We start from the raw sequence: 27854 nt of genomic DNA on the forward strand, positions 1-27854 counted from the left end.
TGCAAAGCAAAAATGAATTCTTGGTATCCACCTCCCTGCCATCTCCATAATAAATAATTATGGTAATTTATTACATTTCGAAAGCCTTTTCGCCTGCAAAAGAATACCTACTATAGTTTGTAGGATATTCTTATAACTTTCAAAATAATGTGCTTTAAAAACTTGTGAATGTTTTAACTAAGATTATCTATCTTTTGTCTCCAGATTACCAGTTCACCATGTACACAGCCAGCACCCTCGCTGCGGCCAGCATTGCCGCAGCCCTCCAAGGTCTGGAGTGGGGCACTAGAGCCAACGTCCCTTTGTCAGACCTTCTGGCGAGACTTCACTGCCTCACAGGAGTCGAACAGGTAAACTAAACTACCAATTCATATGTAATTCTTATATTCAATACTTGTCTAATTACGAAATAAAAAGCGTTATCTTCATTGATTTATATTTCGTTTTTTAAAAGAAGAACGGACACTGCTGATGTCATCTTAATACAAAAATGTAAAAAAATCAACGATACATGTGTTTACCACTTGCCTCTTATGTTCTCCATTATTCATGCTCGAAATTGTCGCCATTTTTTACCAAACACCGTCGCGCGTCTTCAGTTTAGCAATGGTCTCTAGTGTACACTGGGTAATGAAACACCGAATTCCGGACACTTGAATATTTTACGACATTTTATGGGAGAGTTTAATATATTATGTTTTCAATACATTGACAGATTATATTGTAATAAAGACATCTCATGACTACGTAATTTTATATTATTGGTTATTTTCATCTTTTATAATATTGTCTTACACAACTTTTTCTAATATTTTTTTTATCTATTATTGTTTCAGGACTACCTGCAGGCATGCTTGGAGCAAATTGAGCAAATGGTCCAGAAAACGATCGAAGAAAGAGACGAAGGTGGCCCAAACGGGAGGGCGGCAGTGGGGACCGACACGGGGATGTCGTGGACGCACCCTCACAACACCCCCGAGAAGATGATGGGAAAAGCGGGCACCCCGACTGATGTCAGAGACGTGCACTTCTAGCCCCGTTCTCTTTCTCTCTTCCTGCACCAACGCTAGCAACTGGCAACTTGCAACTTGCAACACCACCCGTCAATGACAGGTGACAGCTGTCAGCAATATTCTAAAGTTCGAGAACTGTGAACCGTGTTCACTGTGACCCAAGGAATAAAAATGTACAGTATTAAGAAAAATAGGCTATCGCCTCGATACAATCCGAAATGTGAGTCAAAGTGAACAGAAATTTTATTAAGATTTTAATACAAGAATGCCCTTTTAGTGCCTTAGTTCCAAAAGATAACTTTCTAACTCGTACCTAGAACATACATATATATTATAATGTGATGGAAACACGAGCCCATGCGAGTTCCAAAAGATAACTTTGAAACTCGTACCTAAAACATACATATATATTATAATGTGATGGAAACACAAGCCCATGCGAGTTCCAAAAGATAACTTTGAAACTCGTACCTAAAACATACATATATATTATAATGTGATGGAAACACAAGCCCATGCGAGTTTATGGATCACTAATATTTATACCTATTTCTAAATGTTTAAATCAATTGTTTTAACTATTATATAGTTTTTATAATATGATTAAGTTTTAAGTTTACACAAATAATATTATTATGCCGCATGTAAGCATAAATCATATACGTGAGTTATATATTTACATATTTCCTATGGAAGTGTTAAAAAACCGATAGTGATAAATATATTTTAAGTGAGTAATTTGGGAACTAATGTTTTAGAACCACTGGTTTAATTCAATTCTCCATGTTACTGGGAGTATGTGTATATTTAATTACTAAGCAATTGAGTGAGTGAGACATTGTGACAGATTTTAAAGAGTAGGTTCGTACATAATCCATAATGCCTCATTCACTTTAATCATAAAGATTTGTTAGAAAGTTACATGGATGTCGGTCCGAGAATGTTCTCCCAGTTGAGTGTGAATTATTTATTCAGACAAATACACAACAAATAGCATTTTCGGTTCCGTACATGATGTGAACTGAAACAAATACGGGGAAGGCAATACAGTACGCTTTATATAAGAAGTTGATGTTTTTATGTATCTATCTTTAAGGAAGAAGAGTGTTTTGAGAATAATTCCAATGTTAATTTGTATTTTTTTACCAATTGTTATAATATTATGTAGTTGAATAATTTGTACATATTCTTGAAATAATACCGCTTGTCAGTTTCACTAGTATGTTTTTGGCCTTGTTTACATATTTTATAAGAGTTGTAATTAATACAATATTATATATACCAACAATATCCGTAACCAAATATAGTTAAAATCCTGTTACTCATAAAAATTGCTGGAGATTTTTCCTCTGCAATAATTGTTTGTTGGCTCGCCAATATTATTCTATTCAACCACATTTAGAAGACAGTAATATTATGTGTGACGCACTTTAATTAAAGATCTGATGTTATAAAAAAACCAACATTAAATATTAATCCTTAGTATTACAAAATGTTGTAACACAGATTACTCCTATAGGTACTTTACCAAAAGAATTTCAATACATTATGTATAAAAATGTGAATAGTATTTAGTTTGTATTAAACATTAGTTTAACATTATCTCGTATTTTATATTATTTGTCAAGTGTGATTTTGTATCAAGTCGGTTTCTGGTCTTTAAAGATAGAAAGAAAATGCTATGAAAAGCACAACGTGTTCCTTACTGTTAGCGGCATTGAGTGTAGTTATGTAATATTATATTTAGTGACAATATGTTGGCATTACTTGTTGTAAGATTGTTTCATCCTATTAAGGTCATACTTCCAATGTCTGTAGTCATGTCGAGTCATAATAGGTCTTAAAAAATCAGCTTTGGAATTGTAAATATTATGGAAACTAAAGCTATGTAGTCGTAGTCAGGCGTTAAACAATAAGAAATGACCTACTTCCGGGTTCCTATATTATTTAGGCATAACGAAATAGACCTGAAAATAATGCACATCAATAATGTTCAACAAATAATAATTTTAACAACTGGTAGGAATATAGCGGTGGCGCCACTTCTTGTCGGCGGCGTACTAAGCCCATAAGCTCACTGCATAGCATTTTATATGAAAAGATGTGCCTCAACCAATATACGCCGACAAGTGGGGTATTGTAAGTAAGTGCGGACCTAGCCTATGAGTAACTTAGCGTGTAAGCTGCACGGCACTTCCTACAATGTGTAGTTGTGCATTAATTCTTAGTGTTTCCAACATAAGACTGCCATAGGATTGTAATCTTTCAACATGAGAAAGTATCTGACAGTCTAATTTTAATCCAATGTGTAATTATTATTTCTATAATTTATGTTTTTACAGTCTTCCAATATAAATATCAACATTAAGAATATAATATTTTTATTGAAATATTTGAGTCATTCTTTATTACTACATAGATTACTGATAGTTAGCTAGTGTTAAGTTTAGTGTAAGTTAAGTAACTCCTGTATAAGGTGGATTAATCTGTGACTTTTATATTTAAACAAATATGTAATTATATTTAACTCTACATATCACTTACAAACAATGACCGCATGTACAATCAAATGGGAAAAGTAGTTGATGCTACTTATTTATTTCTGTGAATAAAAATACATGTAATAAATCTCTGTTTTCATTGAAACTAGAATTACCCATCCATTCCTTATACTTCATCTTCACTCCAGTGTTGTAACTCAGCATCTTCTCGGTCATGGCCGGACTTCTGACGAGGCACGAGAGGCCCCGGCGACCTGGATCTGGGTTTTTGGGGTGGGGGCCCTTTATTTTATTTTTATAAACATTAACTGCACACTCGCCACGGCTTCGATAGGAAATAGAGGAGAGGCGTATTTATCGTACCCAGTAAAAGTACTGGGTATTTTCATGTGGTACTTTGTACTTGTGACAAATCTCCAAAATACTCACAGGTATTTTATATTGGGACTGAGTATTTGTTGAAAAAGTTATGGCAAAAACACCAGAGGACATGAAAAAAAATTAAAAAATTGGGGAATTACTTGTCTCAGAAATTCTCTATCACCCCCCCCCCCCCATTGAATTCAAATAATTATCAATTCAGAGGAGAATCAATTTTACTTAGAAAATGTGTGGGGAATCGTGGTCAGTCAATCTGAGCACAGTTCCAAAAAAAAAATTTTTAAAAATAAAAATACTGAACAAGTATTTTATACTGGGACTGAGTATTTATTACTTTCTGTCCCATATACTATAATCCTATGTTAGGTATAAAATACTTTTGAGTATTTTGTAACCGGTATTTTTTTGTACCTGTCCTCACTGTACCCAGTAACGAAAAGTATTCACAGGACCCACCTCTAAGAGGAAATAAGTATTTTTGTTGTAATAATAATAATTCAAAATGATAATAGCAATATTTTAAATACGCTCATATATACCTCCAAATCATGAGTAGGTGGCATTCTGTCTTGTGAACCCCTTCAATAAAATTATAGTAAAAAATGTGGTTTGTTGTTTTTCTGTAGATAAGGCGGCCCTGTTAAAAACCCTTAAAAATATATTTTCATAACATCACTCTGACTCAAAAACTCAAAAAAGCAGTTTTTGAAAAATCTAAAACTAATGTTCAAAAAAGCAAATGATCTGCTCGTTATGACTGTTTTCCGATTTTCAATAAAAAAAGGTTTTAAATGGGAATTGTTGTGACTCCCTATACTCAACAACTCGTCTGTCAGGTGTTTGTGTTTTCTCCCACCAACAATGCATCTCTTCAAGAATCAGGTACACTTCTTAAAAAACCGCACTCAGCATCCCCAAAATAGACATAAGCCACGAGGGAAACCTGTTTGAGGTTATATAAATAAAATTAAACACAATAAAACTATTCATAAAATTATTTATTGTTTGAAGAATTGCCACATTACATTTGTTTTACAAAATAGAACAGCAAAAAATGACATTATCGTTGTTCATATACAAAATATTACACAATATTATTTCATCTGGGAGTTCTTGCACTCGACAAATTACTAATCTCAGACATAAATTAATTTTGAAGATAATACTAAATTGTAAAATAATGATTTAACCAAAAAAATATTGAATCTACTACGGCAAGTTGTGTGTTTCAGATCAGATATTGAAGACAACTATTGAATCAACTTGCTTGACAAAATTATTATTATTACAAATGGTCTGATAACATAATACAGGTCAGGAAATTAGGATAATAAATTGATAGATATGTACCTACATATTTTATTTAACCTCAAGTAAGGTACTAAATAAAACACAGGTATTATAATATATAAAACAAGAACAGAATGACAAATGAAACAGGTTGCATTTTAAAATATATATGAACCATTTTCTTCAAACATATAAATATATATGTGTGTATTTTCAGAAAACAAATTTTGAAATTCAATCAATTAAGATTGTTAAATTAATCTAAGAATATAAATGTGTTTTTACGTAAACCCCAAATATAAGTATTAATCCATTCTAAAATAATATTCTCTTAACACTTTAACCACTCAGGCCTCTGGCGTATTAACCATAATATTTCTTGAAGTCGCTGTCAGAAGGTCGGAGAATTTAAGTGTACATATTTCCGCTTTGCAATAAAATCCAAATAAATGGAATATTTCTTAACTTAAACAAATTCTAAAAACTGGTATTAAAAGGTGATGAAATAAGCTTTCAAATTTTATTGTCAGAAATTATATAATTTTAGAAATTTAAAAAAGTTTAATGCTAAAATAAAAAAAATGTTAAATATACTCTACGAGAAAATAGCTGTTTGTTTGCAAAAATTAACCTGTGGGTTTAGTGGCACAAAAAATACACTGATAAAGTTTAAAAAAGAGTCAGATCAATATCCCACATAAATTAAATAAAAAAATGTATTGGGTTGTATACAAAATGGTCAAAACAAATTTTATGGATTATTTCGATGTCAATTGATTTATCTAGGAATGGAATAAAACCAGGTCGAGATATAAACACAAAACACATTCATTTCAAATTAAATTAATGTAATCATAGATGGACACTAATTAACGAAATTATAAATTCAATGGTAACTAGAACTTTTAATTTATCAAATAATTTACATAATAAAATTAAACAGAAAATAAAGTATACAAAAAGAAAGGACTCGGCGAATACAGAGGCTATTTTAAACTATCCCTCGCCAACTGCATTATATAATGTGCTAATAATCCAAGCCCAGGTGCAATGCACGCAACATAGATTTATTTAATACAGGGTTTTTCAATAAGAGGTGTTATTTTGATATTCAATCGTAAAAGATCAATTGTTTCGTTGCTTGTGTGGCACGTAGCGCCGTTTTGTTGAAAGTAAACATTGTCCAAATCAATACCATCCAATTCCGGCCATAAAAAATCATTAATCATCTCTCGATAGCGTAATCCATTCACCGTAACTGTTGCTCCAGCTTCATTTTCGAAAAAGTAAGGTCCAATGACTCCGCCGGACCATAAACCGCACCAAACAGTCACACGTTGAGGATAAAGAGGCTTTTCAACAATAACTCTTGGGTTTTCCGAGCCCCAGATGCGACAATTTTGCTTGTTGACGAAGCCACCGAGGTGGAAATGGGCCTCATCACTCAAGATGATTTGCATTTGATTCACTCAAGTGAATTTTAATCATTTCAATGCGTCGTTGAAGCGTGTATCGTTCCATTTTTAAAAATGGCGTAGTTTCTATTTGTCAAATGTCAAAAAATGACAGCTTCAAAAGTAACATCTACCGAAATAGCGGGCTATTCTAAATAACACCTCTTATTGGAAAACCCTGTACATAGTTTTAAAAGAAAAATAATGACTTGAAAATAAGATTGGGAATGCGGTGAAAAGATTAAAAACCCTTTCTTATGTCGTTAAACAAAAATATGTACATTTAAGTGTAAAAATAAAATTAAAACAAACATTATAAATTTTAAAATTAAATACACACCTCAGAGAATCAATTAGTTTTTTCAAAGTGATTTTCCCGTGGTACAAGCACCAATATTGATTTACAAAAAAAAAAAAATTATAGTCAGAAAAAACAGTTTAATGTTCAATTTTTTAAAATGGGTTGAACCTAATTAAAATCCATTAATTTATTGGAGTAATTCAGGCACTCTGCAGTTCATCAAATATAATATTACGTACCTACATATTGTTTTAATGCCGCCGCCAAAATTCTGATTACCATGCTTCCAGTACTGTCCCAGTTTTCAGATTGTTTCAAATTGAAAGTTGCACAGAATATTAATTATGCTCAATTTATGAATATTGATTGCCTACTTAATAAGATTCATACTAAAAAGATATATATAAAAGCAATTTATAAGACTTCTAGTTTTTTAGTATTAGCCAAAGATTTAAACTCTTCCGCCTCATTTTACTTCGACAGCTATTTAAATCTCTAATCTTGATGGGCATTATGTTATTAGCTGATCAAATTTCATGATGCCAGAGCTCACCGTTCAACAGCTTTTCTTTCTCTTTTTTCATACATATATCAGTTTTATAATTAAGATCACAAAAGACTAATAAAAAACAACATTGAAAAAAAGGAAAAAAAATATAATTATTGCATCTTTTAATACAAAAAATGTACCCTTTGGAATGAGCACTGTTTCTTTCCATAGTTCTAACTAGAAGTACCACATATTACATTATGTTTTTCAAATAATATAGGATTTTCTTATATGGCATTGGAAATACAACCTTCCTTTTTTACATAATAAGGGCACTCATTTGACTATTGCAATACTTTAAGTTTCAAGTAAAGCATTAGGCATATCAAGATAATGCCAGGGAACAATAAGAAAGAAGGATCGGAAGGAATACAGGCCCAGCCTTTGGTAATGGTACTTATACGTTTCCCTCAAATTGTAGCAGACTTCATATATGTAATATCCAAACATGAGGTATAGAGAATTAGTCACTGTCACTGGGAATGCGTTATCTTCAAGTAATGGAATAAGGCCACTTTACATATGAACAACTTTCGGAGTCGTTTTTCCCCAGAGCCAATTGAGCAGGACAGTGGAGGCACTCTGAGTATCTCGGGCTGGAAAAAAAACAATTAACAATAAGTAATAATTATTTTATTAAAAAAGAAATAAAACAGAAAGTGCTCATATTACACTTTAAATTAGATAGATTAGACACATGTATTGAACGAAGAAGACGGGGACCTTCTAATATACATAACTCAACATAATAACAATTCAACACACCTCTAAAAAGTGAAATAAACTCAAAGCGAAAAAAAAAAACATATAAAACTAACCTACATAACCTAGTTTTTGTTTCATCACTTTTCACGACTTTATCACAGCACTTTTTAAAGTTGTGTTGAATTGACATTTTAATGAGTTATCCGGTCACCCAGGAAGATATGGCACAATCAAGTGATTCAAAAACTCGAGTCAAATCATGTTGAGAGTCCGTGTAACAGAAGTGTATATTTGAGACAATACACAAATTGAAATGAAGGAAGTGGTGAATTTACTAAGACAGGTTATGCGACGGTCCATCTCTCGGCATACCCATGCGTAGAAATCGACTGTTCCAATGGACCATGTCAAATTTGCAAATTGATTTTGCATTGCTAAAAGTATCATGATACATACGTAAAGACACCCATTCATAGTATTAACGATATTTTCGCGAATTAAAGCGATAAATGGTGTTTTTAGCGATAAATAAAAAGATTTTTTAGTCGCAATAATCTTGTATTGACAGTTCGTAGAATGAACATGACACACTCTACTGTAGAAACATGTGCCATGTTGAGTTTCAATCAATAATACAATAAACATGTTTCAATGATTTTGCTAATTTAATAGTTTATCCCCTCTTGCCGACTCGCATTCCTCGACGTTATCCTATTTAGCTATAAACGCTATGAAAATGCAAAATTAAAGCTATAAAAGCTATATTATCAATAATTAATGCTACATTTCTTAAAAATTAAAGCTATAAATGGGTGTCTCTATACATATGTATCTAAATGTAGAGCTTTGGGTCCACATTTGTACTGTTTTTGAGGGCATTGTTTAGATATTTTGCATAAAATGTTCTGTTTTTTTCATGGGAAAAAAATATATTAAGGCAACTTTAAACAATACTAATGCAAAGCGACCCATTTGCACATCCAATATTGTTCTGTTGTGTTTTGGAACTGCCAACATAGTGTTAGTTAATTAAATAGTCAGTTAATTAATGTTACAAGTGACAAGTGCGAAAAAATCTAAGCGTCGAATTAAAAAAAAACATGGCATGGAGAAAACTCACTTAGTGTGAAGTGTGTTTCTCTCAATCTGGCGGCTGCTTCTGGTGGTAGGTTCTGAACGTCCCTCTGAAGGAGTTCCATTTGCCGATTCCTGATCTCACTCTCGTCCCGCAGTCTGATATCTCTCGTATGTCCCACCTTGTGCAGCTGAGATAACCTGGAAACAACAACACGTGAGCTCTTTTATCCAACTAAAGCAACCCTACATAATGATAATCAAATTAAAAATTTAGGCATATTAGATCTATCAAAATATGTATATATAAAGATGCAAAAGTCGGTCATTTTGAATACATGTAGGATAACGAAAGATTTTTTAAATATTTATGTTGAGGGATCAGTAGGATTTATATGCCCTGTTAGGAGTTCTACCGAGCCGAACCCTCTGATATGAAAATATCTGGAGTCGGTGAATTATTTTCCCATTTGATCTCTGGTGAGTTGACGTGTTGTTCTTGTATTGTTTTGTATTTATTTTGCTTATATAATGCACTTGCATAATGTTGATTGACTAGATGATCATTTGTGGAAAAGTGTGTGGAAGGGTTTAGTTTTTCCTGTGGGGAAGATTTAACCCGGACATAAAATCGGAAGTTTTAAAATTAGTTTGGATATGCTTTTTGGAAAATTTCAGCGCAAACAATTTATTGTGAACTTACTTAGTTGCAAGCGATTTATCATCAGTTGGAATTTCGTCAGTTCTACTGTCTGCTTCTGAGTGACCTTCACCGGCTGACAGCGGCTCCCTGGAACCACTCGGAGATGCTAATCTGTTTTCTTCTGACAGCTGGGCCGAGTTATCACCTGAGGCAGCAGTGCTGTCTGAAGTCTTTCTTAGACTTGGACTCCTCTTAGAGCGCATTTCCTCATTAGCTCTGATGGCGTTAGATAATTTCAACTGCAAGGTGTCCCTTTCCTCCAGTAGCTGCATCAGCTCAACTGTCAACTCTTCACAGCGCACATCTCTCTGATGCAGCATGTAAAGGGCTAAATCTAAATCAGCACGGGGAGTTTTCTCATAAGTATCAGCAGGGGGCACCAGTTGCATTTCGTTGATTTCCGCACCGGGTTTGGTATCTTCCGAGAATGTGACATGTCGGTCAGATTTATTCTTGTAATTTTCTTGAAGGTGTGAAATAGCCATCTGTTCGTAAGCATCCGCTTGCTGGCCTAAGTTTTCTTTTAAGGTGACTATTTCGATTTCTTGAGCTTCCAATGCCTTTCTCAGATCAATGAGCTGTGCATTCTCTTCATCGACTAGTGTTTGCAATTCTAGAATTTTCATATTCAACACCCTGCATTCATTTATTTTAGTATCAAGTTGCATTTCCAAGTTTTCTGCCTTTTTTCTGAGGTCAACCATACTTTTTTCAAACGCTGTTCGTTCCTCGTGTATTTGCAATCTCATGGTTGCAAGCTCGGCTTCACATTCATGTGACACGTCAGAGAGCTTGGTTTCCGCTTGATATAGTTGCTGTCGAATATGATCAAAGTCTGTATCTTTAGTATTGAAAATAATATTATCTTCGTGTACTTTCCTGTTGTAATTTTCTTCTAATTGCTTAATTTTAATGAAACTCTCTTCTAGTTTCTTATCTTTTATAGCAATGATTTTCTCATATTCCAGGTTCTTTTCAATAAGAGGTTTGAGTTGGAGTAATTCCTGTTTCAACAAAGATATTTCGTTTTCTTTTTCAACCATAAAGCGTTCTTGAATTTCTTTGTCTTGCACAAGGATTTCATGCTGGTGTAATTCAAGAGGTAAATCAGTTTCATACAAATTTATATACTTATTTTTTTCATCAGTGACAGTTTGTAATTCTTTCTTTGTATCTTGGAGAGCCTTATTGCATTCACTATAGAGGTCATTGAAATGCAGCTGTTGGGAATCTAGGGACTCCTTTGCTTCGATGAGTGCTTGCTCGAGGTTACTGAACTCAACTTCCCGCATAGCCAAATGCTGTTTCCACATTTCTGCCACCTCTGTACCTCGTTGATCAATGGCATCGGTGACATTATTACGCAGCTCAGCTAAATTTGAAAGTAAAACAGTATTCTCAGTATTAAGTTTTTCAATATTCTCTTGCAATGTTTGCTTTTCTGTTTCATGCATATTCATTTTATGATTCAACGCAATCAGTTCCTCACTTTTTGAATCTAATTCACGAGATAAATTGTGAACCTGATCGGTAAAGCTAATGATTTGTTTGGTTTCATCACTTACATTTTTATCATTCAGTTTTTTCAATAGGTTGTCATACTTTTCAACTAGTTCCTCATTTTCGTAGGAAATTTTAATCAATTCAGCTTTGCATGCTGCCTCCTGGGCGGCGATATCTTTATTAGCAAATTCCAATTCCTCTCTTTCCTTGCGAATACTATATAACTCCATCTCAATTTTGTCTTTGCTTGTAGCAGCTTCATTAAATTTCTCTTGGAATTCAAAATATTCTTTGACAAGAGCTTCAAGTTTTTCTTTCAAATCTACATTCTCTGCAAGACAATGCTCATTTTGATTTTTAGATTTCAGAAAATTTTCTAATTCTTTCTTCAGCTCCACATTTTCTTTGATAGTATTTTCCAATTCAGTGGAAGCCGAGTTGTGAGTATCACGGAGCACATTCAGATTTTCTTTCAAACATAAAATTTCGTTATTTCTTTCAACAAGTTCCAGAGACTCAATTTTGTATTTCTCAATTTCAGAATTAATTTTTTCATAATGATCCTTAAATTCTTTAAGTTGTTCACTCAAGTTGGCATTGATATTCCTCAGTTCAAATAATTCTAAGACCTCATGAGATTTGGCATTTTCAATTTGGAGAGAGGTAGCAATATTATAATCGTTAGCTTCATTAAGTTTAACTTTCAAACTATCGTTTTCTTTCTTAACCTCCTCAAGTTCTGATGACTCTTGGTTTTTAAGCCTCTGCAAATCTGATTCAAGAGATTTAGATTTGCTTATCAATGCTTGTTGTTCCTCGATGAAGGCTTGTAGTTCTTCATTGTCAGCTTCCAGGTCTTCTATTTTTTTGTTAAGTTCACTGATTTGTTTTACCACTGCTTCATCCTTTACAAGATCTCCACTCTCTACTTTAGACAGTTGATCACTCTTTAGTTCAACAGCTTCAGTTTCATCGGAAAAGTTAGTGTCCCATTCAAGGTTCTTAATCCTTTCACTCAAGCCTTTATTTTTAGATTTCCAAACATCCATTTCAACATCTTGCCTCTCCTTCATTTCCATCAACCGCTCATTGGCTGCTGTGAGGACATCAATCCTCTTGAGCATGCCTTCTTTCTCAAGCTTTTCTTTATTAGTGTCTGACAATATTTCCTTAATTTTGTCCTCAAGTTTCTTGACTTGAGATGCTAATTCATCTTGGATAGTCATATCCAACATATTAAAATTGGATGTTGCCTTCATAGTTTTCAATTCCTTGGTCAAAATTTCATTTTTGTGTTTAAACTCTTTCAGCTTTATTAGAGCCTTAGTTACTTTCTGTTGGCTTTGTGTAAGCTCTATACTAATTTTATTTTTGTCCTCTGTCAAAAATTGTACACGGGCTTCTAAATCTAGGACTGTGTTTGGGTCCCAAACAGCCGTGCTTTGGCTTGTGAACGATTCTGTATGCTGATCTTTAGTGACTGGATCTTCACTGAAACCCCAACCGTCTTCTTCCATAGTCTGTTCAACAGGTTCATCAGTGAATAACAAAGATACTTTCTTCGGCTGCAATATCTCTTCAACAACTGGAATAGTGCTATTTATTGGGATAATAGCTTCTCCTCGAACTGGCTCCAATGAATCATGCTGAAAGCAACGGATCATTTGCTTTTCTATACCAGAAGGAGCACTTTGGTTACCTAACGTATCAGAAGAAATAATTTGGTCTTGTAGAAATTGGAGAGCTTCCTCATCTAGTGGTGGTGGATCTGCACTTGGGTATTTTTTTGCAGAAGATTGCTGAACACATTTAGATTCAAACTGTGCTTCTTCAACCACATTCGAAGGTGCTGGCAACTGCTGGTTTTGGTACAATGCATTCCATTGTATTAAATCACTCTGTAACTTACTGATAAACAAATCTTTTTCATTTATTGCATTAGTCAATTGTAGACAAGATTCTTTGAGATATTTCTCAGCATCAACTGCCTCTGATAACTGTGCTAAACATGATTTAAACTGTTCATTCAGCTTTTCAATCTCTTTGTTTTTCTCATTTCTAATTTTCTCCTGGTCGCTCGTATCATCTCCAAAATAATTTTTCAATGTTTCCGGGGGTGCAACAACAATAGTTTTTTTCGTTTCTTCGTGAAGTTGTGAAGTGAGTTTTTCAATTTCATATTCTTTTTCTTCCAGAATTCGTGAAACTTCACAAAATTTCTTCTCCAAATCTGTTTCAACCAGGGCAGTTTGCTTTTTAGAAGTTTCAAAATGTAATTTTTGTAGAGTGTTCTCATGTTCAGTTTTGAGGAAATCTATTTCAGTTTGAAAATCTTTTAGGGTCTGTGTTTGTACTTGCATCTCATCTTGAAGCCTCTCATATTGTTCCTTAGCCGCTCTTCTTTGAGCTTCAGAATTAGATATTTGGGAATGCAAATCTGATTCCAAGTATTCATATTCCTTCGACTTATTTTTTAAAATATCTGAATATTCAACGGATAACCTTTTCAACTCAGATTCTAAGTGATTAACACGTTCACAAGCTCGAATTCTTTCTTCATCGAGGACTTGGAATTTAGAAACTTCATCAGTCAAATGATTGAAAGTGGATCTTGCATTTTCTAGTTCTGATTTCATAGCTTTATTAGACTCCGAAAGAGAGTTGACTTGTTGGAGATAGTCTTGGTTCTGATTCTGCGTGTCTTGTAATTGTTGTTGTATGAGTTCATCATGCATTATTAAAGCAGAGAGTCTCTTCTCTAACTCATCTTCATGTATAGATGATTCTGAGCAGGCGGCATCTTTTTCATGGAGTTTAGTCACCAGGCGGTCCGTCTTGCGTTCTAAGGATGACCTTCTTTCCTCCATTGTCGAAACACTGTCTTCCAGTCGGGACACTCTATCCTTATGTTTTAGTATCTCAGCTTGGAGGTTTTCAATATACAAGTCTCTTTCTTGTATTTTAGCTTCATGACCGCACTTAAAATTATCATAATTTGACTGCACTTCATCCAGCTTTTCAATCAAATCAGTAACCTCTTTTTGTTTCTCGTGTATATGATTTTCCAGCTCGTCTATTTTTAACACTGCCAATTTGGTATTTTCCAACTCTTTTACGAGATTGTTCATTTGATTGTTTAGAGAGTTATTTTCGTGGGTTAGTTGGTTTATAGTAGACTCTTTTTCAGAGAGCTGATGCACTAGGGATTCATTCAAACTTACTAACTCTTGGTTTTGGAGAGCTTGGGAGTGAATCTGTGCTATAGCTTTGCTGTACTGTGACTGAATATCGGTGATTTCATTTTTTAATTCAGTTATCTGTTGTTCCAAAGCATTCAAACTCATCTGAGAAGAGCTGGCTTGTTGAACTTCAGATTGAACAATATTGTACTGTGAATTCAAAACATGCAACTCCTGTTGAAGTGCGTTGCTATGAAGAGAAGACTCTTCACTTTTTTGTAATTGATCTTTCAATTGGGTTTTCAAATTAGCAACCTGGGTCTCAAGTTCAGTACACACAGACGCTTTCTTTTTAATGTTGGCAGCAAACTTTTTCAACTTTTCAAACTGCTCCTTACATTTTTTATCCAATAGAGAATATTCTTCCTGTTGCTTTGTATCTTTGGTTTGATAAGAAGCGCAAGTCTCTTCCAGCTGAAGAACTTTAGTTTGCAAAGCATTTCGACTATTTTCAATCTCCTTTAAATTATTTTTCAATTTATCATATTCTATAGACTCTTTTCGAAGTTGTAGTTTAACCTCGTGAATCTCTTCGTCTTTGCTTGAACACTCTCCTTGAAGTCTTAAAATTTCATTATTCCTTTCATCTTTCTCTTTATTCACAGTATTCATTTCTTTCTGATTCTCATTGAGAGTGGTTTTTAGTTCATTTATTTTGGATTGATGCTCCAGCAGCTGTTGTTTTAGTAATTCCGCAGAATCTGTCGATTGCACTAACTCAGATTGCAGATCTTTTAGTTTATTTTCATTTTCTAAAGCAGCATTTTGTAATTGAACAATGTTTAGTTCAAGATTTTTAATAGTGTTAGCATGCTGCGAACTCGCTGACTGATTTTCTTCATATTGGGTAATGGTTGATTTTAGTTTTTTACTAACAGAATCAAGTTGGTCGATTTGATTATTGCATTCAGCTATTTCTTTGTCCTTCTGACTGATGACATCATTAAATGAATCAATGTCTGCTTTTAGTTGAACATTCAAATATTTTAACTGTCCTATTTGGTTGTCTTTCACTTTCATTTCCTCATCTACTGATTTGAATGCTGATTCCTTCAATTCAACAGTTGCAATAAGTGTTTGTCTTTCTTCAGTTAAATCATGGAGGTGTTTTTGCAATGCAACTACTTGGTGGTTGAATGCATCTTTTTCTTCTTTCATGTCCACCAGCTGTTGGTTAAGATATGTATTATCTTTCACTGCATTTTGTAATTCATCGTAAAGAGTATTTTTATCTTTCAAAGCAATTTCGATTTGGGAAGGAATATCCTTAACTTCTGAAAGTTGGGTTGTGAGGTTTTGAATTTCAGCCTCTTGATGCTTTATAATGCCTTTTAACCTCAAGATTTCTTTGGTCAGTTTCTTTGAGTCCTTGGGACTTGCCTTGGTCGCCTTTTCCGGAGATTCAGTTTGAGATTTAGATTCTTGAACTGTAATTTCTGTCACATTTGTGGAATCTTGAATGTTTGATGGCGGCTCTACAATCTCTTGTTTCACTGCATCCAAGGGATTGATTGTTTCTGCAAAAACGACTTCCTCAGTTTTCAGATTTTCATCTACAAACAATTTTTTGATCTGTTCTAACAGTGCACGATTCTCTTGCTTGAGTGAATCAATGTTTTCATTAATGATTTGGTTCTTATCTTCTTCAGAGCGTAAAGCTTCGGAAATGTTTACAGTTTTAACTTTTAGGACTTCATAATTCTCCTCGAGGGTGTCCTTTTCTCGGAGTAGTTCTTCTAATCTCGATGACAAGACAATATTCTCATTCTTCAAAATATCCAATTTCTCCATTACTTCGTGCCTCTCCTGCGTAAATAGGTCTATTTTGGCTTGGAGCTCGGAACTTTCAGCAATGCATTGAGAGGAGCTGTCCCGCCTGATGATCTCCTCGGGGATATTGGAGTGACCAAGAGAGTCATCATCTCCAGGGTGGGCAGGATCCAAACTTTTTTCGTATTGTTCAATTTCCATTTTTTCTTGGGTGGTGAGCGATTCAACCATCTCGATAGATTCAGCAGAACTTACTTTTTCTGCACTTAATTTATCTAGTCTGTCAATCAAATCCATATTCTCTTGGATATACAATTCCAGTTTGTTGGACAGTTCCGCTTTTTCCTTATTCAATGTTTCCATACTGGAAAGAAGCTTTAGTTTTTCTGCCTTCAAATCTTCAATGTTCGTAAGTATCTCGGTGTTCCTAGCTGTCAATACATCAAGCTGCTCCTCCAGCTGTGCAGATTTTAACTCTGCTGAAACATGTTCATTCTCGAAATATGTCAAATCAGATACTTTATCCTCCAGCGCCGTAATTTGCTGTTTGACACTGTGCAGCTCTGAAATACATAGAAACAATTGAAATTGAAAAATTCACAAAATTTTTTTTCTTAAAAACAAATGCATTTAATGTATTGAATTGTAAGGAGAAAATATAGCCAAAAAGATTCATATACCTTGAACTAAATCAAACTTTTGGGTTTCCAAGTCTGCAATTGCTTTAAGTCTCTCCTCTGCAATATTCTCCATTTCCAAAAGCTTTGCATGCAATTGTGAATCAGAAACTGTAATAAACATTTACATTAACTTTTTTGAAAATACTAATAATTAAAGAGGTGTAGAAGCATTTTGGTTTCATACAATACAGTAAAATTAAAGAGAGAGCCTGGAATGTTATAAATTGTTCATACCGAACAATTACCGGCAGGGTCGACACCACGACCTGCTATGTATTCCACATGGCAGAACAGTTGTGCTGGTCCAGCTTAGCGTGACAAGAGTTATGGTGCTACTAAATGATATATCTAGGTCTCTTGACATCTTTAACAACAAAACAATGTTTATTATAAAAGTACCTCTGTTTTTCATTTCTGTTAACATGTGTTTTTTCCAGAATATGTAAGGAAAAGGGAATTAATAATTACCTCTACCACTGTCGTAGTCCACTAAATGAAGTTGGAGATTTCCTTTCTCATCTTCCAACTCGGCTATCTTCTGGGTCAGGATAGCCACCTCCCCCTGCAGGCGCACCATCTGAGAGTTACTGTCCGACACTTTACTGAAATCATCAATACTCTTCTGCATCTGCTTCACCTTGGCTTTGTGAGACACTTTCACCTTCAGCATATTCTTATTAGCTTCCGCCAGCTCTTTGGAAAGCTTGCTAATTTCTTTGTTGGCCATAACCAGCTGTCCTTCTGTGGTCTCCAGCCCGCTTGTGAGAGAACCTTCCGCCTTCTCCAAATCTTGTAAAGCAATGCTGCTCAGAGAAACCTCCAAACTTGTCGGCACAGAGTCTAGTATCTCTTGCTCCTGGTCGATGGAAGAAGATAAGTTGTCACTGGGTTTAGCAATGGATTCGGAATTATCTCGGCTTTCTGACTGAGACTTGTCGACAATATCATCAGTGCTTGTATCAGCCAATGAGTCTTTCAATTCTATATATTCGGCTTCCTTTTTGGTCAAAAGAATTTCTTTTTCCAACACCTGATTATTTAGAGATTGAATAACGATTTCGAGGCGATGCACAGTTTGTTGTAAATCTTTTTCATCAGCAGGTTTAGGAGGTGAGTCAATTTTAGCTGGAGCCGCAGCTTTATGTGTAACATCAGATTTAGAAGTAATAGGTTGATTTTTATATTTCTGGGATCCTTTTGGTTTAGGTGTGGCTTTTCCCCTTTTGATTACAGCCTTGGGAGTTTCCTCATTAATTTGTTTTGATGGACTCTGTTCTTTTTCAGGAATTACAGAAGAGTTTATCTTGTCCTGCAATTCAATGTTGGATTGTCTAAGAACAGAATTGAGTTTCTCCAAAATTTCAATTTTTTCACTGAGAGAATTCATCTGAGAAATCTCACTGCTTCCCTTCTCCTCATGTGACACAATATCTGTTTCAATGGATTTATCTACTTTCAAATTGAGTTCATCAATATTTTTCAAATTTTCCACAAGTTCAGACTTAATACGATTTATTTCAATTTCCTTTGCGGCAAGTTCTTCTTCTAATTTATTGTTATGAAGGCTGAGGTTAAATCTCTCACTTTCCAGAATAGTATTGGCCTCTTCCAAATAGATAATCCTATTTTTGGACACTTCCAGTTCGTCACATATTTGTTGTTTTTCAATATTCATTTTACTTTCCATTGAGGCAAAATTTTCTTGCATTTTTTGCATCTGTTCTTTGGTGTCATCTAATAAGTCAAGTGTATTTTTGCCTGAAAAAATTTAACTGGATTATGCATGTGAACATTATTATGTATTACATATATTTTATAATAATATTTAATAATTAATAACAAATATTAAGTTTATACTACAAACCTTTTTTACTCAGATCGGCAGACATAAGTGTAATTGCCTTAGTTTTGGAGTCTATAACAGAATCTTTTTCTTTACACGTTTCTTCAAGATCTAGGATATTGCCTTCGAGTGATGCTATCTTATTTCGAAGTTCATTGATAATTCTATTAGATTCTGCACTTTCTTCATGAGAGAGGGTTGGAAGAGATAATTTGGCCTTGGACTGTCCAAGCTGAAAATAACAAATCAAGTCAAATTGAAAATAAAGTGTCGTGTCTCCGGGGTTTCTCACGAACTCTCTGATTTAATAAAACTTCAGCTTCAAAAAAATACTTACACTATTAATGTGATAGATTTACAATAGACTCTTATATCTTATTAGGCAGTTAGAATAGAGATGAACCCGGCCTTGAGGTTCCCCCTTATTTATTATACCCTGCTATACTCAACAGCTAACACCATCTATGGGTAACCTAATCGACTACTACAAGTGCCATCTATTGATGACCTCTATCATTAATTTCAAGGATATCACATAAAGCAGATACATCTTATTTTAAAAATTAAACCTTGTTGTAAATATATACCTGCAATAGTTCAGCTGATTGGTTTTGACTTTCTTCGAGTTGTTTTTGAATTTTGGCCAAAGCTGCTTCAAGTTCTTTTTCGTTCTTGGCTCTTTCCGCAATCATAGCTTTATGTTCCTTTATTTGTTGGTGGAGTATCTTGGTCACCTCGCGGCTGGGGGTTTTAGCCTTCGTTCCGGGATCTGGAACAAGCATTCGTTTATTTAGTTACAATTGATTTTACCTAACTCTTCACGGAATCATGTGTGTCTCTAAATAGAATAAAGTAAAGCTGATATCCGCGTCGATCTATCTGTGCGCTGAGTTTTTCTAAACTACGCATCAGATTTTGATAGGGTTTTCATTATCATTTAGAGAATTACTCCCGGAAGGTTTATATATATAATAGATGAATATTATATTTATAGATAGTACAGAAAAATCGATGTTTTGTAATCAAGTTGTAAAAATATATTTTCAGGCGCTTACATTACTAACTCTGGCTAAACCTTATGAGATACATCAAAATAATGTACTACGGAATTGTACATCTTAAAAAGGCCTACAGAAATGTCCGAGATGGTATATGTCTATCTTTTAAGTATAACCCTAGCAACGTCGGGTACACGTCAGCTAATATTATAGTAAAATTACCTGTAAATTTCTGCGGAACACTCAAGACCGTAGGTAAGGCGGTAGATACGGGGAGATTAGTAGCTGGTGGCGGTAATTCAATAGCTGGAGAAGACATGCTGACATTGAAGCTGATATCTTGCGGCGGCACACTGCCGACTTCGGGTGCTGAAAAACTGCTGTCTCGGCTAGGTTCTCTCGTTGACAACACTGGTGCTGGTGATGATGATACTGAAAATCAACAGACAACATCACTTTATATAAATTATAGTCCTCCATCATAGAGCAAGTTAGTTACGTATTATGTATAAGGTTATGTATTAGTAATCTGGCAATGTTTGTCTTTCTTTAAAAAAAAAACATTTTTAATAAACCAATTAAAAAAACTATAAAAATGATTTGAGGTGATTTTACTCAAAAAAAGGGCTAAAAAATTATCTAAATATTTAGGTATTATGAATTATTTTTACTATCAGTAGTCATTAGAATATCATAATAAATTGATTATACCCATTGCTACTAGAGAATTTTGTCACCCAGGATTAGTGATCAGGATCAATATTTAAAAGAATTAAAATTATGGCTTTTCGACACAGCAGTTGAAACTTTTTTTATTTAATTTGTATCAATTTATGTTTCTCATAAAATATTCACCATATATTACATATATTACAATAAACACTTATAACTTCACTATACACTATTATAAACACTTCTTATACAAAACGCTTATACAAAATGTAATCTTGTTTTTATTTTATATGCCCACAATTTGTTTATTTCTAGGTACAATAAAATAATAACTTAAATATATTACCCACGCACAGGCTGCGCCTTAGTGGGTTCCCATTATTCTTATTGATTTATATAATTATTGTATGTAATTAATGTAAAAATTGGAAAAATATTCCCCGACCTGAAATAAATTCCCGAAAACGGGGAATTTATTTTTAATAAAATGGTGTCTACACTTCTCTTGGATGCTTTATTGAGTGTTAGCAGTTATCTAAGACGACATCCCCTGATTTGTCACAGGTTGCCATAAGAATATTGACTGCTCCCATTACTTCAGCAGCCACTGAGAGATCTTTTAGCACGTTTAGTCGCATTCATACAACACGTAGGAAGCGTCTAACAACTCAAAGAGCAGGGTAAATAACATTTGTGGCACACAATTGGAAACTTCTTTCCTCTGAAAGAGGCTCTCAAGTTGCTCCCAAGAAAACCCTTTCTTCCACGGATGAGCAGATTGCTTCGCATCATAACGTTTCAAACCTATCTGGTACTCGCAAACGCAGAACTGAAATTTGGCATTTTTGAGGTCACTTTTAGACGTATGGACACTTTTCTAGAAAAAAACACAAATTGATTTCGAAAGATCGTTATTTTATCTAGTAAAGTAAGATGTTAAATTTTGAAAAATAATATTATTTTCATATCATAATAAAGTGTTACCGTTGGACGATGCCCAGATTTGTTGCATTTTCAAAGGTGAATTTGTATTATACAACAAATATTTCAAATCATATAATAATACAGTATAAATAATCAATAAATTATCTATCATAAGTATGTATAAGAATTTTGTTTTTATTTCAAATAAAATTACTAATAAATAAATCCGAGCACGCGTTTTGTGACGAAAATCCCTCAATTGGACTATTTATTTATGGTCTTACAAATTTGTATAATTCAGATTTTTTTACAAAAATAATTTACCAAGACAGTATTGAAACATTAGAAATAATTTATGACCAAAAAATATATTCTTAAAGTATATAATAGTAATTAATTTTGATTCGCGTTTGTTGTTTGTTCGTTGTTTGTGATTACCACGCCGCAAGCCGAAATTTTATCATTCCCCACTGCGACAGGGCGGCGAGCGGACATCTATTCCACGCCAGTTTACTTGATAACATTTTAAAGAAATTCCTCGCTTAAAAATGAGGAGGAAAATACCCTCGGAAATAAGTTTTATTAGATAGCACAAATTACGACATCAAAAACGTACGTGGGAGATATATTATCAGAAAAAACAAAGGTTAGTGATATTTAATTATCCGTGTACATTGTAATAATTTTGTGTTGTTTAATTTCCAGGGAAAAGAATCAACTATGGACAGGAGTTTATGTCTGTCATCGTTTTTTTCATGTATAAATGTTAAAACTTATGCCAAAGTACGTGAAACTGTTTGTGATTGGTAGTCAAAAAGTGCCACGAACCAAATGAATTTCGATTCGTGATGTGCGATTCAAATCATTTTTTTGTTCATAATTTCTTTTTTATTGTCCAATTCACTATTACATTGGTATAATTCAACATATTTAATATGTTTTGTGTTACTTTTTGTCAGTTTCCTAATGTCATATTGTGAATTGAGCTTCTTGTTTTAGGAAAAAAAGACAAGGTTATTTTTGACATACTAACCTATGATTTTTCAATCGAAATTTACTCGTGAATTTAATAACATTTCGAAAATTAGACGAGTCAGGTCGCTCCGTTAATCATGAAAACAAATACATGAAAGCAATACAATATTATGCAATCGCATAACCACATATGTAGGTAGGTACCGTAGAAAATAGTTGGAAATAAAACCTAGTTTTAATATATATACTACTTCAGTTGTAAGGAATAAACCCTCTTTTCAATGTCATACATATCAAGTCAAGTAATACTTTAAAGATAAGTATTAGAAATAAAACTTACCGGTAATACCTTTCGGACAAACGAATAAATAAGTAAAACAAAAGATTTTTACTCAGCTTTGGAAAACTCATGTAAAATATTTTAAAATAAAAAAACAAATTAAACAAATATTTGAAATTTTTTTTAAATGTATATTCATATACCTACATATTTTATATCTACCATGTCAACAATCTGCATTTGTATTTATTTATGTTTACGCACTCCGACGTATAATTTACAAATATGTATGTAACTAATTATTAGGAAGAAAGCTACAACCAAGAATTTAACAATAATAATTGTTATTTCATCGGAACCATGCTGTAGTTTTCGTCAGCCGCGCGAGTGTACGGCTCGCAGCGGAATGAATTCGGTATTTCTGTCTCGGTCTAAAAAAACGTCCGATCGCGAGACCGACTTTTAACGAAATTTGAATTCTCGTCTGCTGGTTAAACCGCCTTAAACATTAGTTTACCAAAAAAATAATAATCAACTTGGAAATTGTTGTGATTATAAAATATATACAAGGTGTCCGGAAACTCGTAGTACAAGCGGGAAACTGGTGAATCTACATCATATTTGGAGTCGATTTTGTAGTATAATTTTTTTTGATTTGAGCTTTCGTTTTCGAGTAAATCGAGTCAGAAGTTGATTTTTTTTTTGATCAAATTCTTATAAATTATTACTGAAGATCAAAGTACCCAACTAATTAAAACTATTTAAAAGTAAAACAAATAGAAACCCGGATTTAAAGCATTATTTTGAAATCACCCTTCATTTAATCCGGTGTAATCATAAAATATTTCTGCTCTGCAGGGTTAAAACATCTGTTGTTCTAAAATGCATACCTATCTCTGACATATTCGCAAAATATAGCTTTTCTTTCTTTTTCAATTGCAATTGTACCTTTCTTTCTAAAATATGCATTGTTTGTTGGAAAGAGAAAGAGGTTAGAACATATTTGTGGAAAATTTTGTATCTTTTTTTTTCATTCCATTTCCGTTCCACTTATAAGTTACACAAACACCAGATTACTTACTCAGCGCCTTTGAGGTGATTTTTCATAGAAATGGTGCTATACAAATTATCCAATTATTATTATTAGAAGTCGGGATATTTTTCCAGTGCAGAAATTCAGGGGCTAATAATATATGTACTCCTCATTACCCAGAATACTAACGGAGGACAATAATTATGCTGAGTCAGTGGACATCTTCAATTTATCACTTAATAAATATAAAAGATTGTTGCTGGGGCAGTTCAGTTATGTACATATTTATATTTTAACTAGATAATATAATTGTGTATAACTTCCTATGTAAAAGTCCCTAAAAGGGCTAATAAACAAATGTAAAAACGAAATGGAAGTCAGGGATTTTATATCAGAAATGTTAAATGTGATATTTTTGACTGGTCAAAATTTACATAAAATTGAATATTTTCCGAAATATATTTTGTAAGGTATTTTAGATACCACAAATTTAATCTTACACGTCTAAAATTAATTAAGACCACGTTTAATTGAATGTAGAGATGAGGACATGGTAAAAACAAGCTATCTTTTAATCTAAGTAATTGATTAATTATACGAGTTCGACTGACTAAATATGTCAATTAACAAATTTTCATGTTAAAAATATATAACTTTCCATCGTACGTTAGGTACTATGAAAATCATGGGACATAAGAAAAACGCAAAGTACAAACTTTGACGAAAATGTCCCACTACTGATCCATCTGCAGTCTGCCAACATGAATACATTTATGAGAATAGGAAAGCATGAAAAAGATAGCATAAGAGTTGGGTTAAAACATGACGGAGAAAAAAGTGGCAGGATAGAATATAGGCCACCGGTCGGTGGCCGAGTCGACATCGCGCTTGGGTTCCACTCAGGCGTAGTGTGTTCAATTCCTCGACTGGCTAAGTCCTCCATCACAACACAAGCAACATTTTCCGCTTACTGTGGTGGTAGTAGGAGATTTTCAAATATTGTCAGGTTATTCGTAATCCGGGAATGTTTGTCTTTCTTTTATAAAAAAAAATATAATGTGCAAATAAATGGAAGAAGAAATCGGTGACACTCCAGAAAGACATAAATACTTAAGTAGAGTCATATCAAGATTCAGTACACTGAAGTGATAAACTGATAGAAAAGTGTCTGTATGTCCAAAGTGAGTTCAAATTAATCTTACTTCGGGTGAAATTGATTTTCATATGTTTAAATTCTTTCATTGAACAGATATTCTATTTCATTGCCCTGTCAGAAATTTCTTTTAAATCAGTATAGATAGAATGTTTTATCATTATGAGATGAGACAACGCAAATGCAAGAGTTTTTGCCAAGACAGAGTTGTATGGCATTCCATCCCCTGCCTCGTCTGCGGATAAAGGATGTAATGGTTGTCTAGTTACCTGGTGAACTGTCGGGGGCATTCTTCAACTTGGTGACCTTGGCCCGATCTCGTATTCGTGCGAGCTGGGAAACGCACTTCTCCATCTTCAGTCGTGATGAGGCAATCTTCTGCGTGCGGGCCGCCTCCTCCGCGATGACCATCTCCTTCAGCTGTGAGATCATCACCTGCAATACGTAGTATATATTTTAGCCCGCTGTCATGCCAGTTGCATTTAGCTTTTTTTTCTTTAATGTTCTATTTTATTGTATCGTACCGATGTGTAAAAATACTAGTGTTATGTTAATAGTTCCAAGAAATGCAGTTTCATGTAAAAAAAATAGTTTGGCTGTGATAAGCAAACTGATTTGCGACATATTGTATAGATTTTAAAATAGTTTTGTATATTAATGGACACTTATGAAGATCACAGTCACAAATTTAAGTTAAAATAATCGATAAAACTAAAAAAGACAATATTTCACTGTGTAAAGAAGATCAGCGTACAAAACTACACAAAACTGTTTGGCAAACCGTCCCTCTTATTGGCGGCAAAATACGCATGTTACAGAGAGACATGGACAGATATGTTTTGGTATTAAATTTCATAAACTTAACAGATATGAAACAAAGCGTGGCATTCACTATTTGCACCTGGACATGACTACGAACCCAGAACCGACTGCTGACCCATTTACCCTTTTTATGTGCCCTTGAGGTTATTTTCTCACGAAAACGGAGCTATACAAATAATCCAACCATTATTATTAACTTTGCCCATGCACTAAACAGTTGTTCACCGACTACTCTGTGCGTCGGACCGTGCTTCCTTTATGAAGAAAAGCAAAAGTTACTCTTGCAGTGGGTGCAATTATGCTACCATGTGCAAATGTAAAGAAAAACTGTGTCTTAAAAAGTAGAAGAGTGGCTAAGGAAAAGGGACCAATGTATGCATATAAATTAATTAAACTAAAACTTCTCAGCCAAAATATTTTACGCTGAATTTCTCATTTGTTCATTGCGGTAGTCAAGCAAGATTTTTCACCATGTAATGTATGTAATGAACTCTCCCCAAAATTCCTTATTACCTTTGAAAGACATTGGACATCGATGGATAACTGGTTTGTTTAGACTTAGACTCACTTAGAATCTCTTCCCTTTTTAATTTGATAAAAGTATACAGTGCCTACAACCATCAATAGATTTAAAGTAATAATTTACCCATGGGAATGCTAAACAAAGGACCAGAATGATTGGATAACATATCAAATGCATTATTCTCATGGTCGTCAGAATAATATGATTGTATAAACAAACAAAAATAACAGTTATCTTTCACATACAATGTGTGGAAGCTATTTATAAACGAGTAACATTATTGAAGAGTCGTGGCTTCAAATATGAAATGCATAAATAAGTGTGAGAATATTTGTGCACCCAGAATTTCTGGGTAACAATAATATAAACAAAACAAATGAAGCATCATAAATCTAAGGCACTGGGGTAGGTCAGTTTGGAAGGGATCGAATAATGGGTTTGAATAAAGGAATCGACGGCCGAACCTCAACTTGGTGGTGCGGGTTGGGTGCGAGTAAGGAGTTCAGTGTTCATTTGGCTGGACTGCTCATCATACCAGGACCCGAGCTAAATATGTTTCACGCCACTTCACAAATGAGAATGCACCAATCCGGTGGAAGGATTCGTAAATGAAAGATATTTTGGCCAAGGACAATAGAATATAATTTAATAATATACTGTTTTCATTATAAGTCACTGACCTGTTGCTGAGAAAATCTTTCATTAAGGTCATCCATTTCAGCAACCTGAGAACTCTGGGATGGTCCCAAAGAGATGTTAGAAGTCGATTTTTCGAAATCATCATCCTCACCAGGCCCTTGGCCTGTGGGGTCGTTTTCTGACATTATATCAACTCAATCTATTAACAGACGACACTGAAAATAACACAATACCACATTAGAATATCAAAAAACCTCGCTGTTAGAAGCAAAAGTTTAAATTACAGAATGAAAATATTGGAGCTTAAAAAAAATAAGGTCAAATTGTTTACATCAACTATTGGTCAGATATTGTAGTTACTAGCAGATATGATGAATATAATACGTGAGACTATTTAAATTACTTCCAATATGTAATATGAAAAATATACAAAGTTATTTTCAAGCAGCGATGTAATGACGTACATACTCTGTCTGTTGCGAAAATATTGGAATACATTATGTTTTCACGAAGATTGACTTACATGTTTTATTACCTAGTGAAGACATCAACATGTTATTAACATCCACTGCACGGCAAAGCATTTAAAAGCATTCGAATTATTTTTGTATACTTTATTATTTTAATTGTCAGATTATCCCATATTGCCAACACGTCAGTGAAAGTCAGTGTTGCAAGATTAGAATAAAAACAGCAAATAAAAACAAAAGTGGGGAATGAAGATTTTTATCTATCCCAATATTATTAATAATGACAGGTGCCGACTCCGGTGATGCCATTCCTACCAAAATTTCGGTAGATCTACCGATTTCGGCAAAAATCCGCCGA

General features: G+C 33.9%; 3 protein-coding genes across 3 annotated transcripts in view; 1 reads left to right on the top strand and 2 right to left on the bottom strand.

Moving 5' to 3' along the window:
- LOC149423506 (G1/S-specific cyclin-D2-like) overlaps nucleotides 1-3641 on the top strand; it is a 60015-nt gene extending 56374 nt beyond the window's left edge. The window contains exons 4-5 of the mRNA XM_089631986.1: nucleotides 205-350; nucleotides 837-3641. Of these exons, the coding sequence (XP_089488112.1) occupies nucleotides 205-350; nucleotides 837-1034 (344 nt within the window). The 3' untranslated portion in view covers nucleotides 1035-3641. The remainder of the gene's footprint in view (nucleotides 1-204; nucleotides 351-836) is intronic.
- LOC149423502 (fatty acid hydroxylase domain-containing protein 2-like) overlaps nucleotides 1-27854 on the bottom strand; it is a 589487-nt gene that overhangs the window by 480950 nt on the left and 80683 nt on the right. The window lies entirely within an intron of this gene.
- On the bottom strand, nucleotides 4904-27685 carry LOC149423507 (uncharacterized). The gene is made up of 11 exons (XM_089631594.1): nucleotides 27550-27685; nucleotides 27068-27241; nucleotides 25312-25477; nucleotides 20228-20437; nucleotides 19595-19776; nucleotides 19029-19239; nucleotides 17633-18922; nucleotides 17165-17272; nucleotides 9973-17047; nucleotides 9316-9470; nucleotides 4904-8086 (listed from the first exon to the last, which is right to left on the bottom strand). Exons 2-11 carry the CDS (start codon nucleotides 27209-27211, stop codon nucleotides 8007-8009), a joined length of 9621 nt encoding a protein of 3206 aa, XP_089487720.1. The 5' UTR covers nucleotides 27212-27241; nucleotides 27550-27685; the 3' UTR covers nucleotides 4904-8006.

Source organism: Hesperophylax consimilis, chromosome 5 (assembly GCF_061612785.1).
Source record: "Hesperophylax consimilis isolate HC1 chromosome 5, BYU_Hcon_1.0, whole genome shotgun sequence".
In the NCBI taxonomy this organism is placed as follows: Eukaryota; Metazoa; Arthropoda; class Insecta; order Trichoptera; family Limnephilidae; genus Hesperophylax; species Hesperophylax consimilis.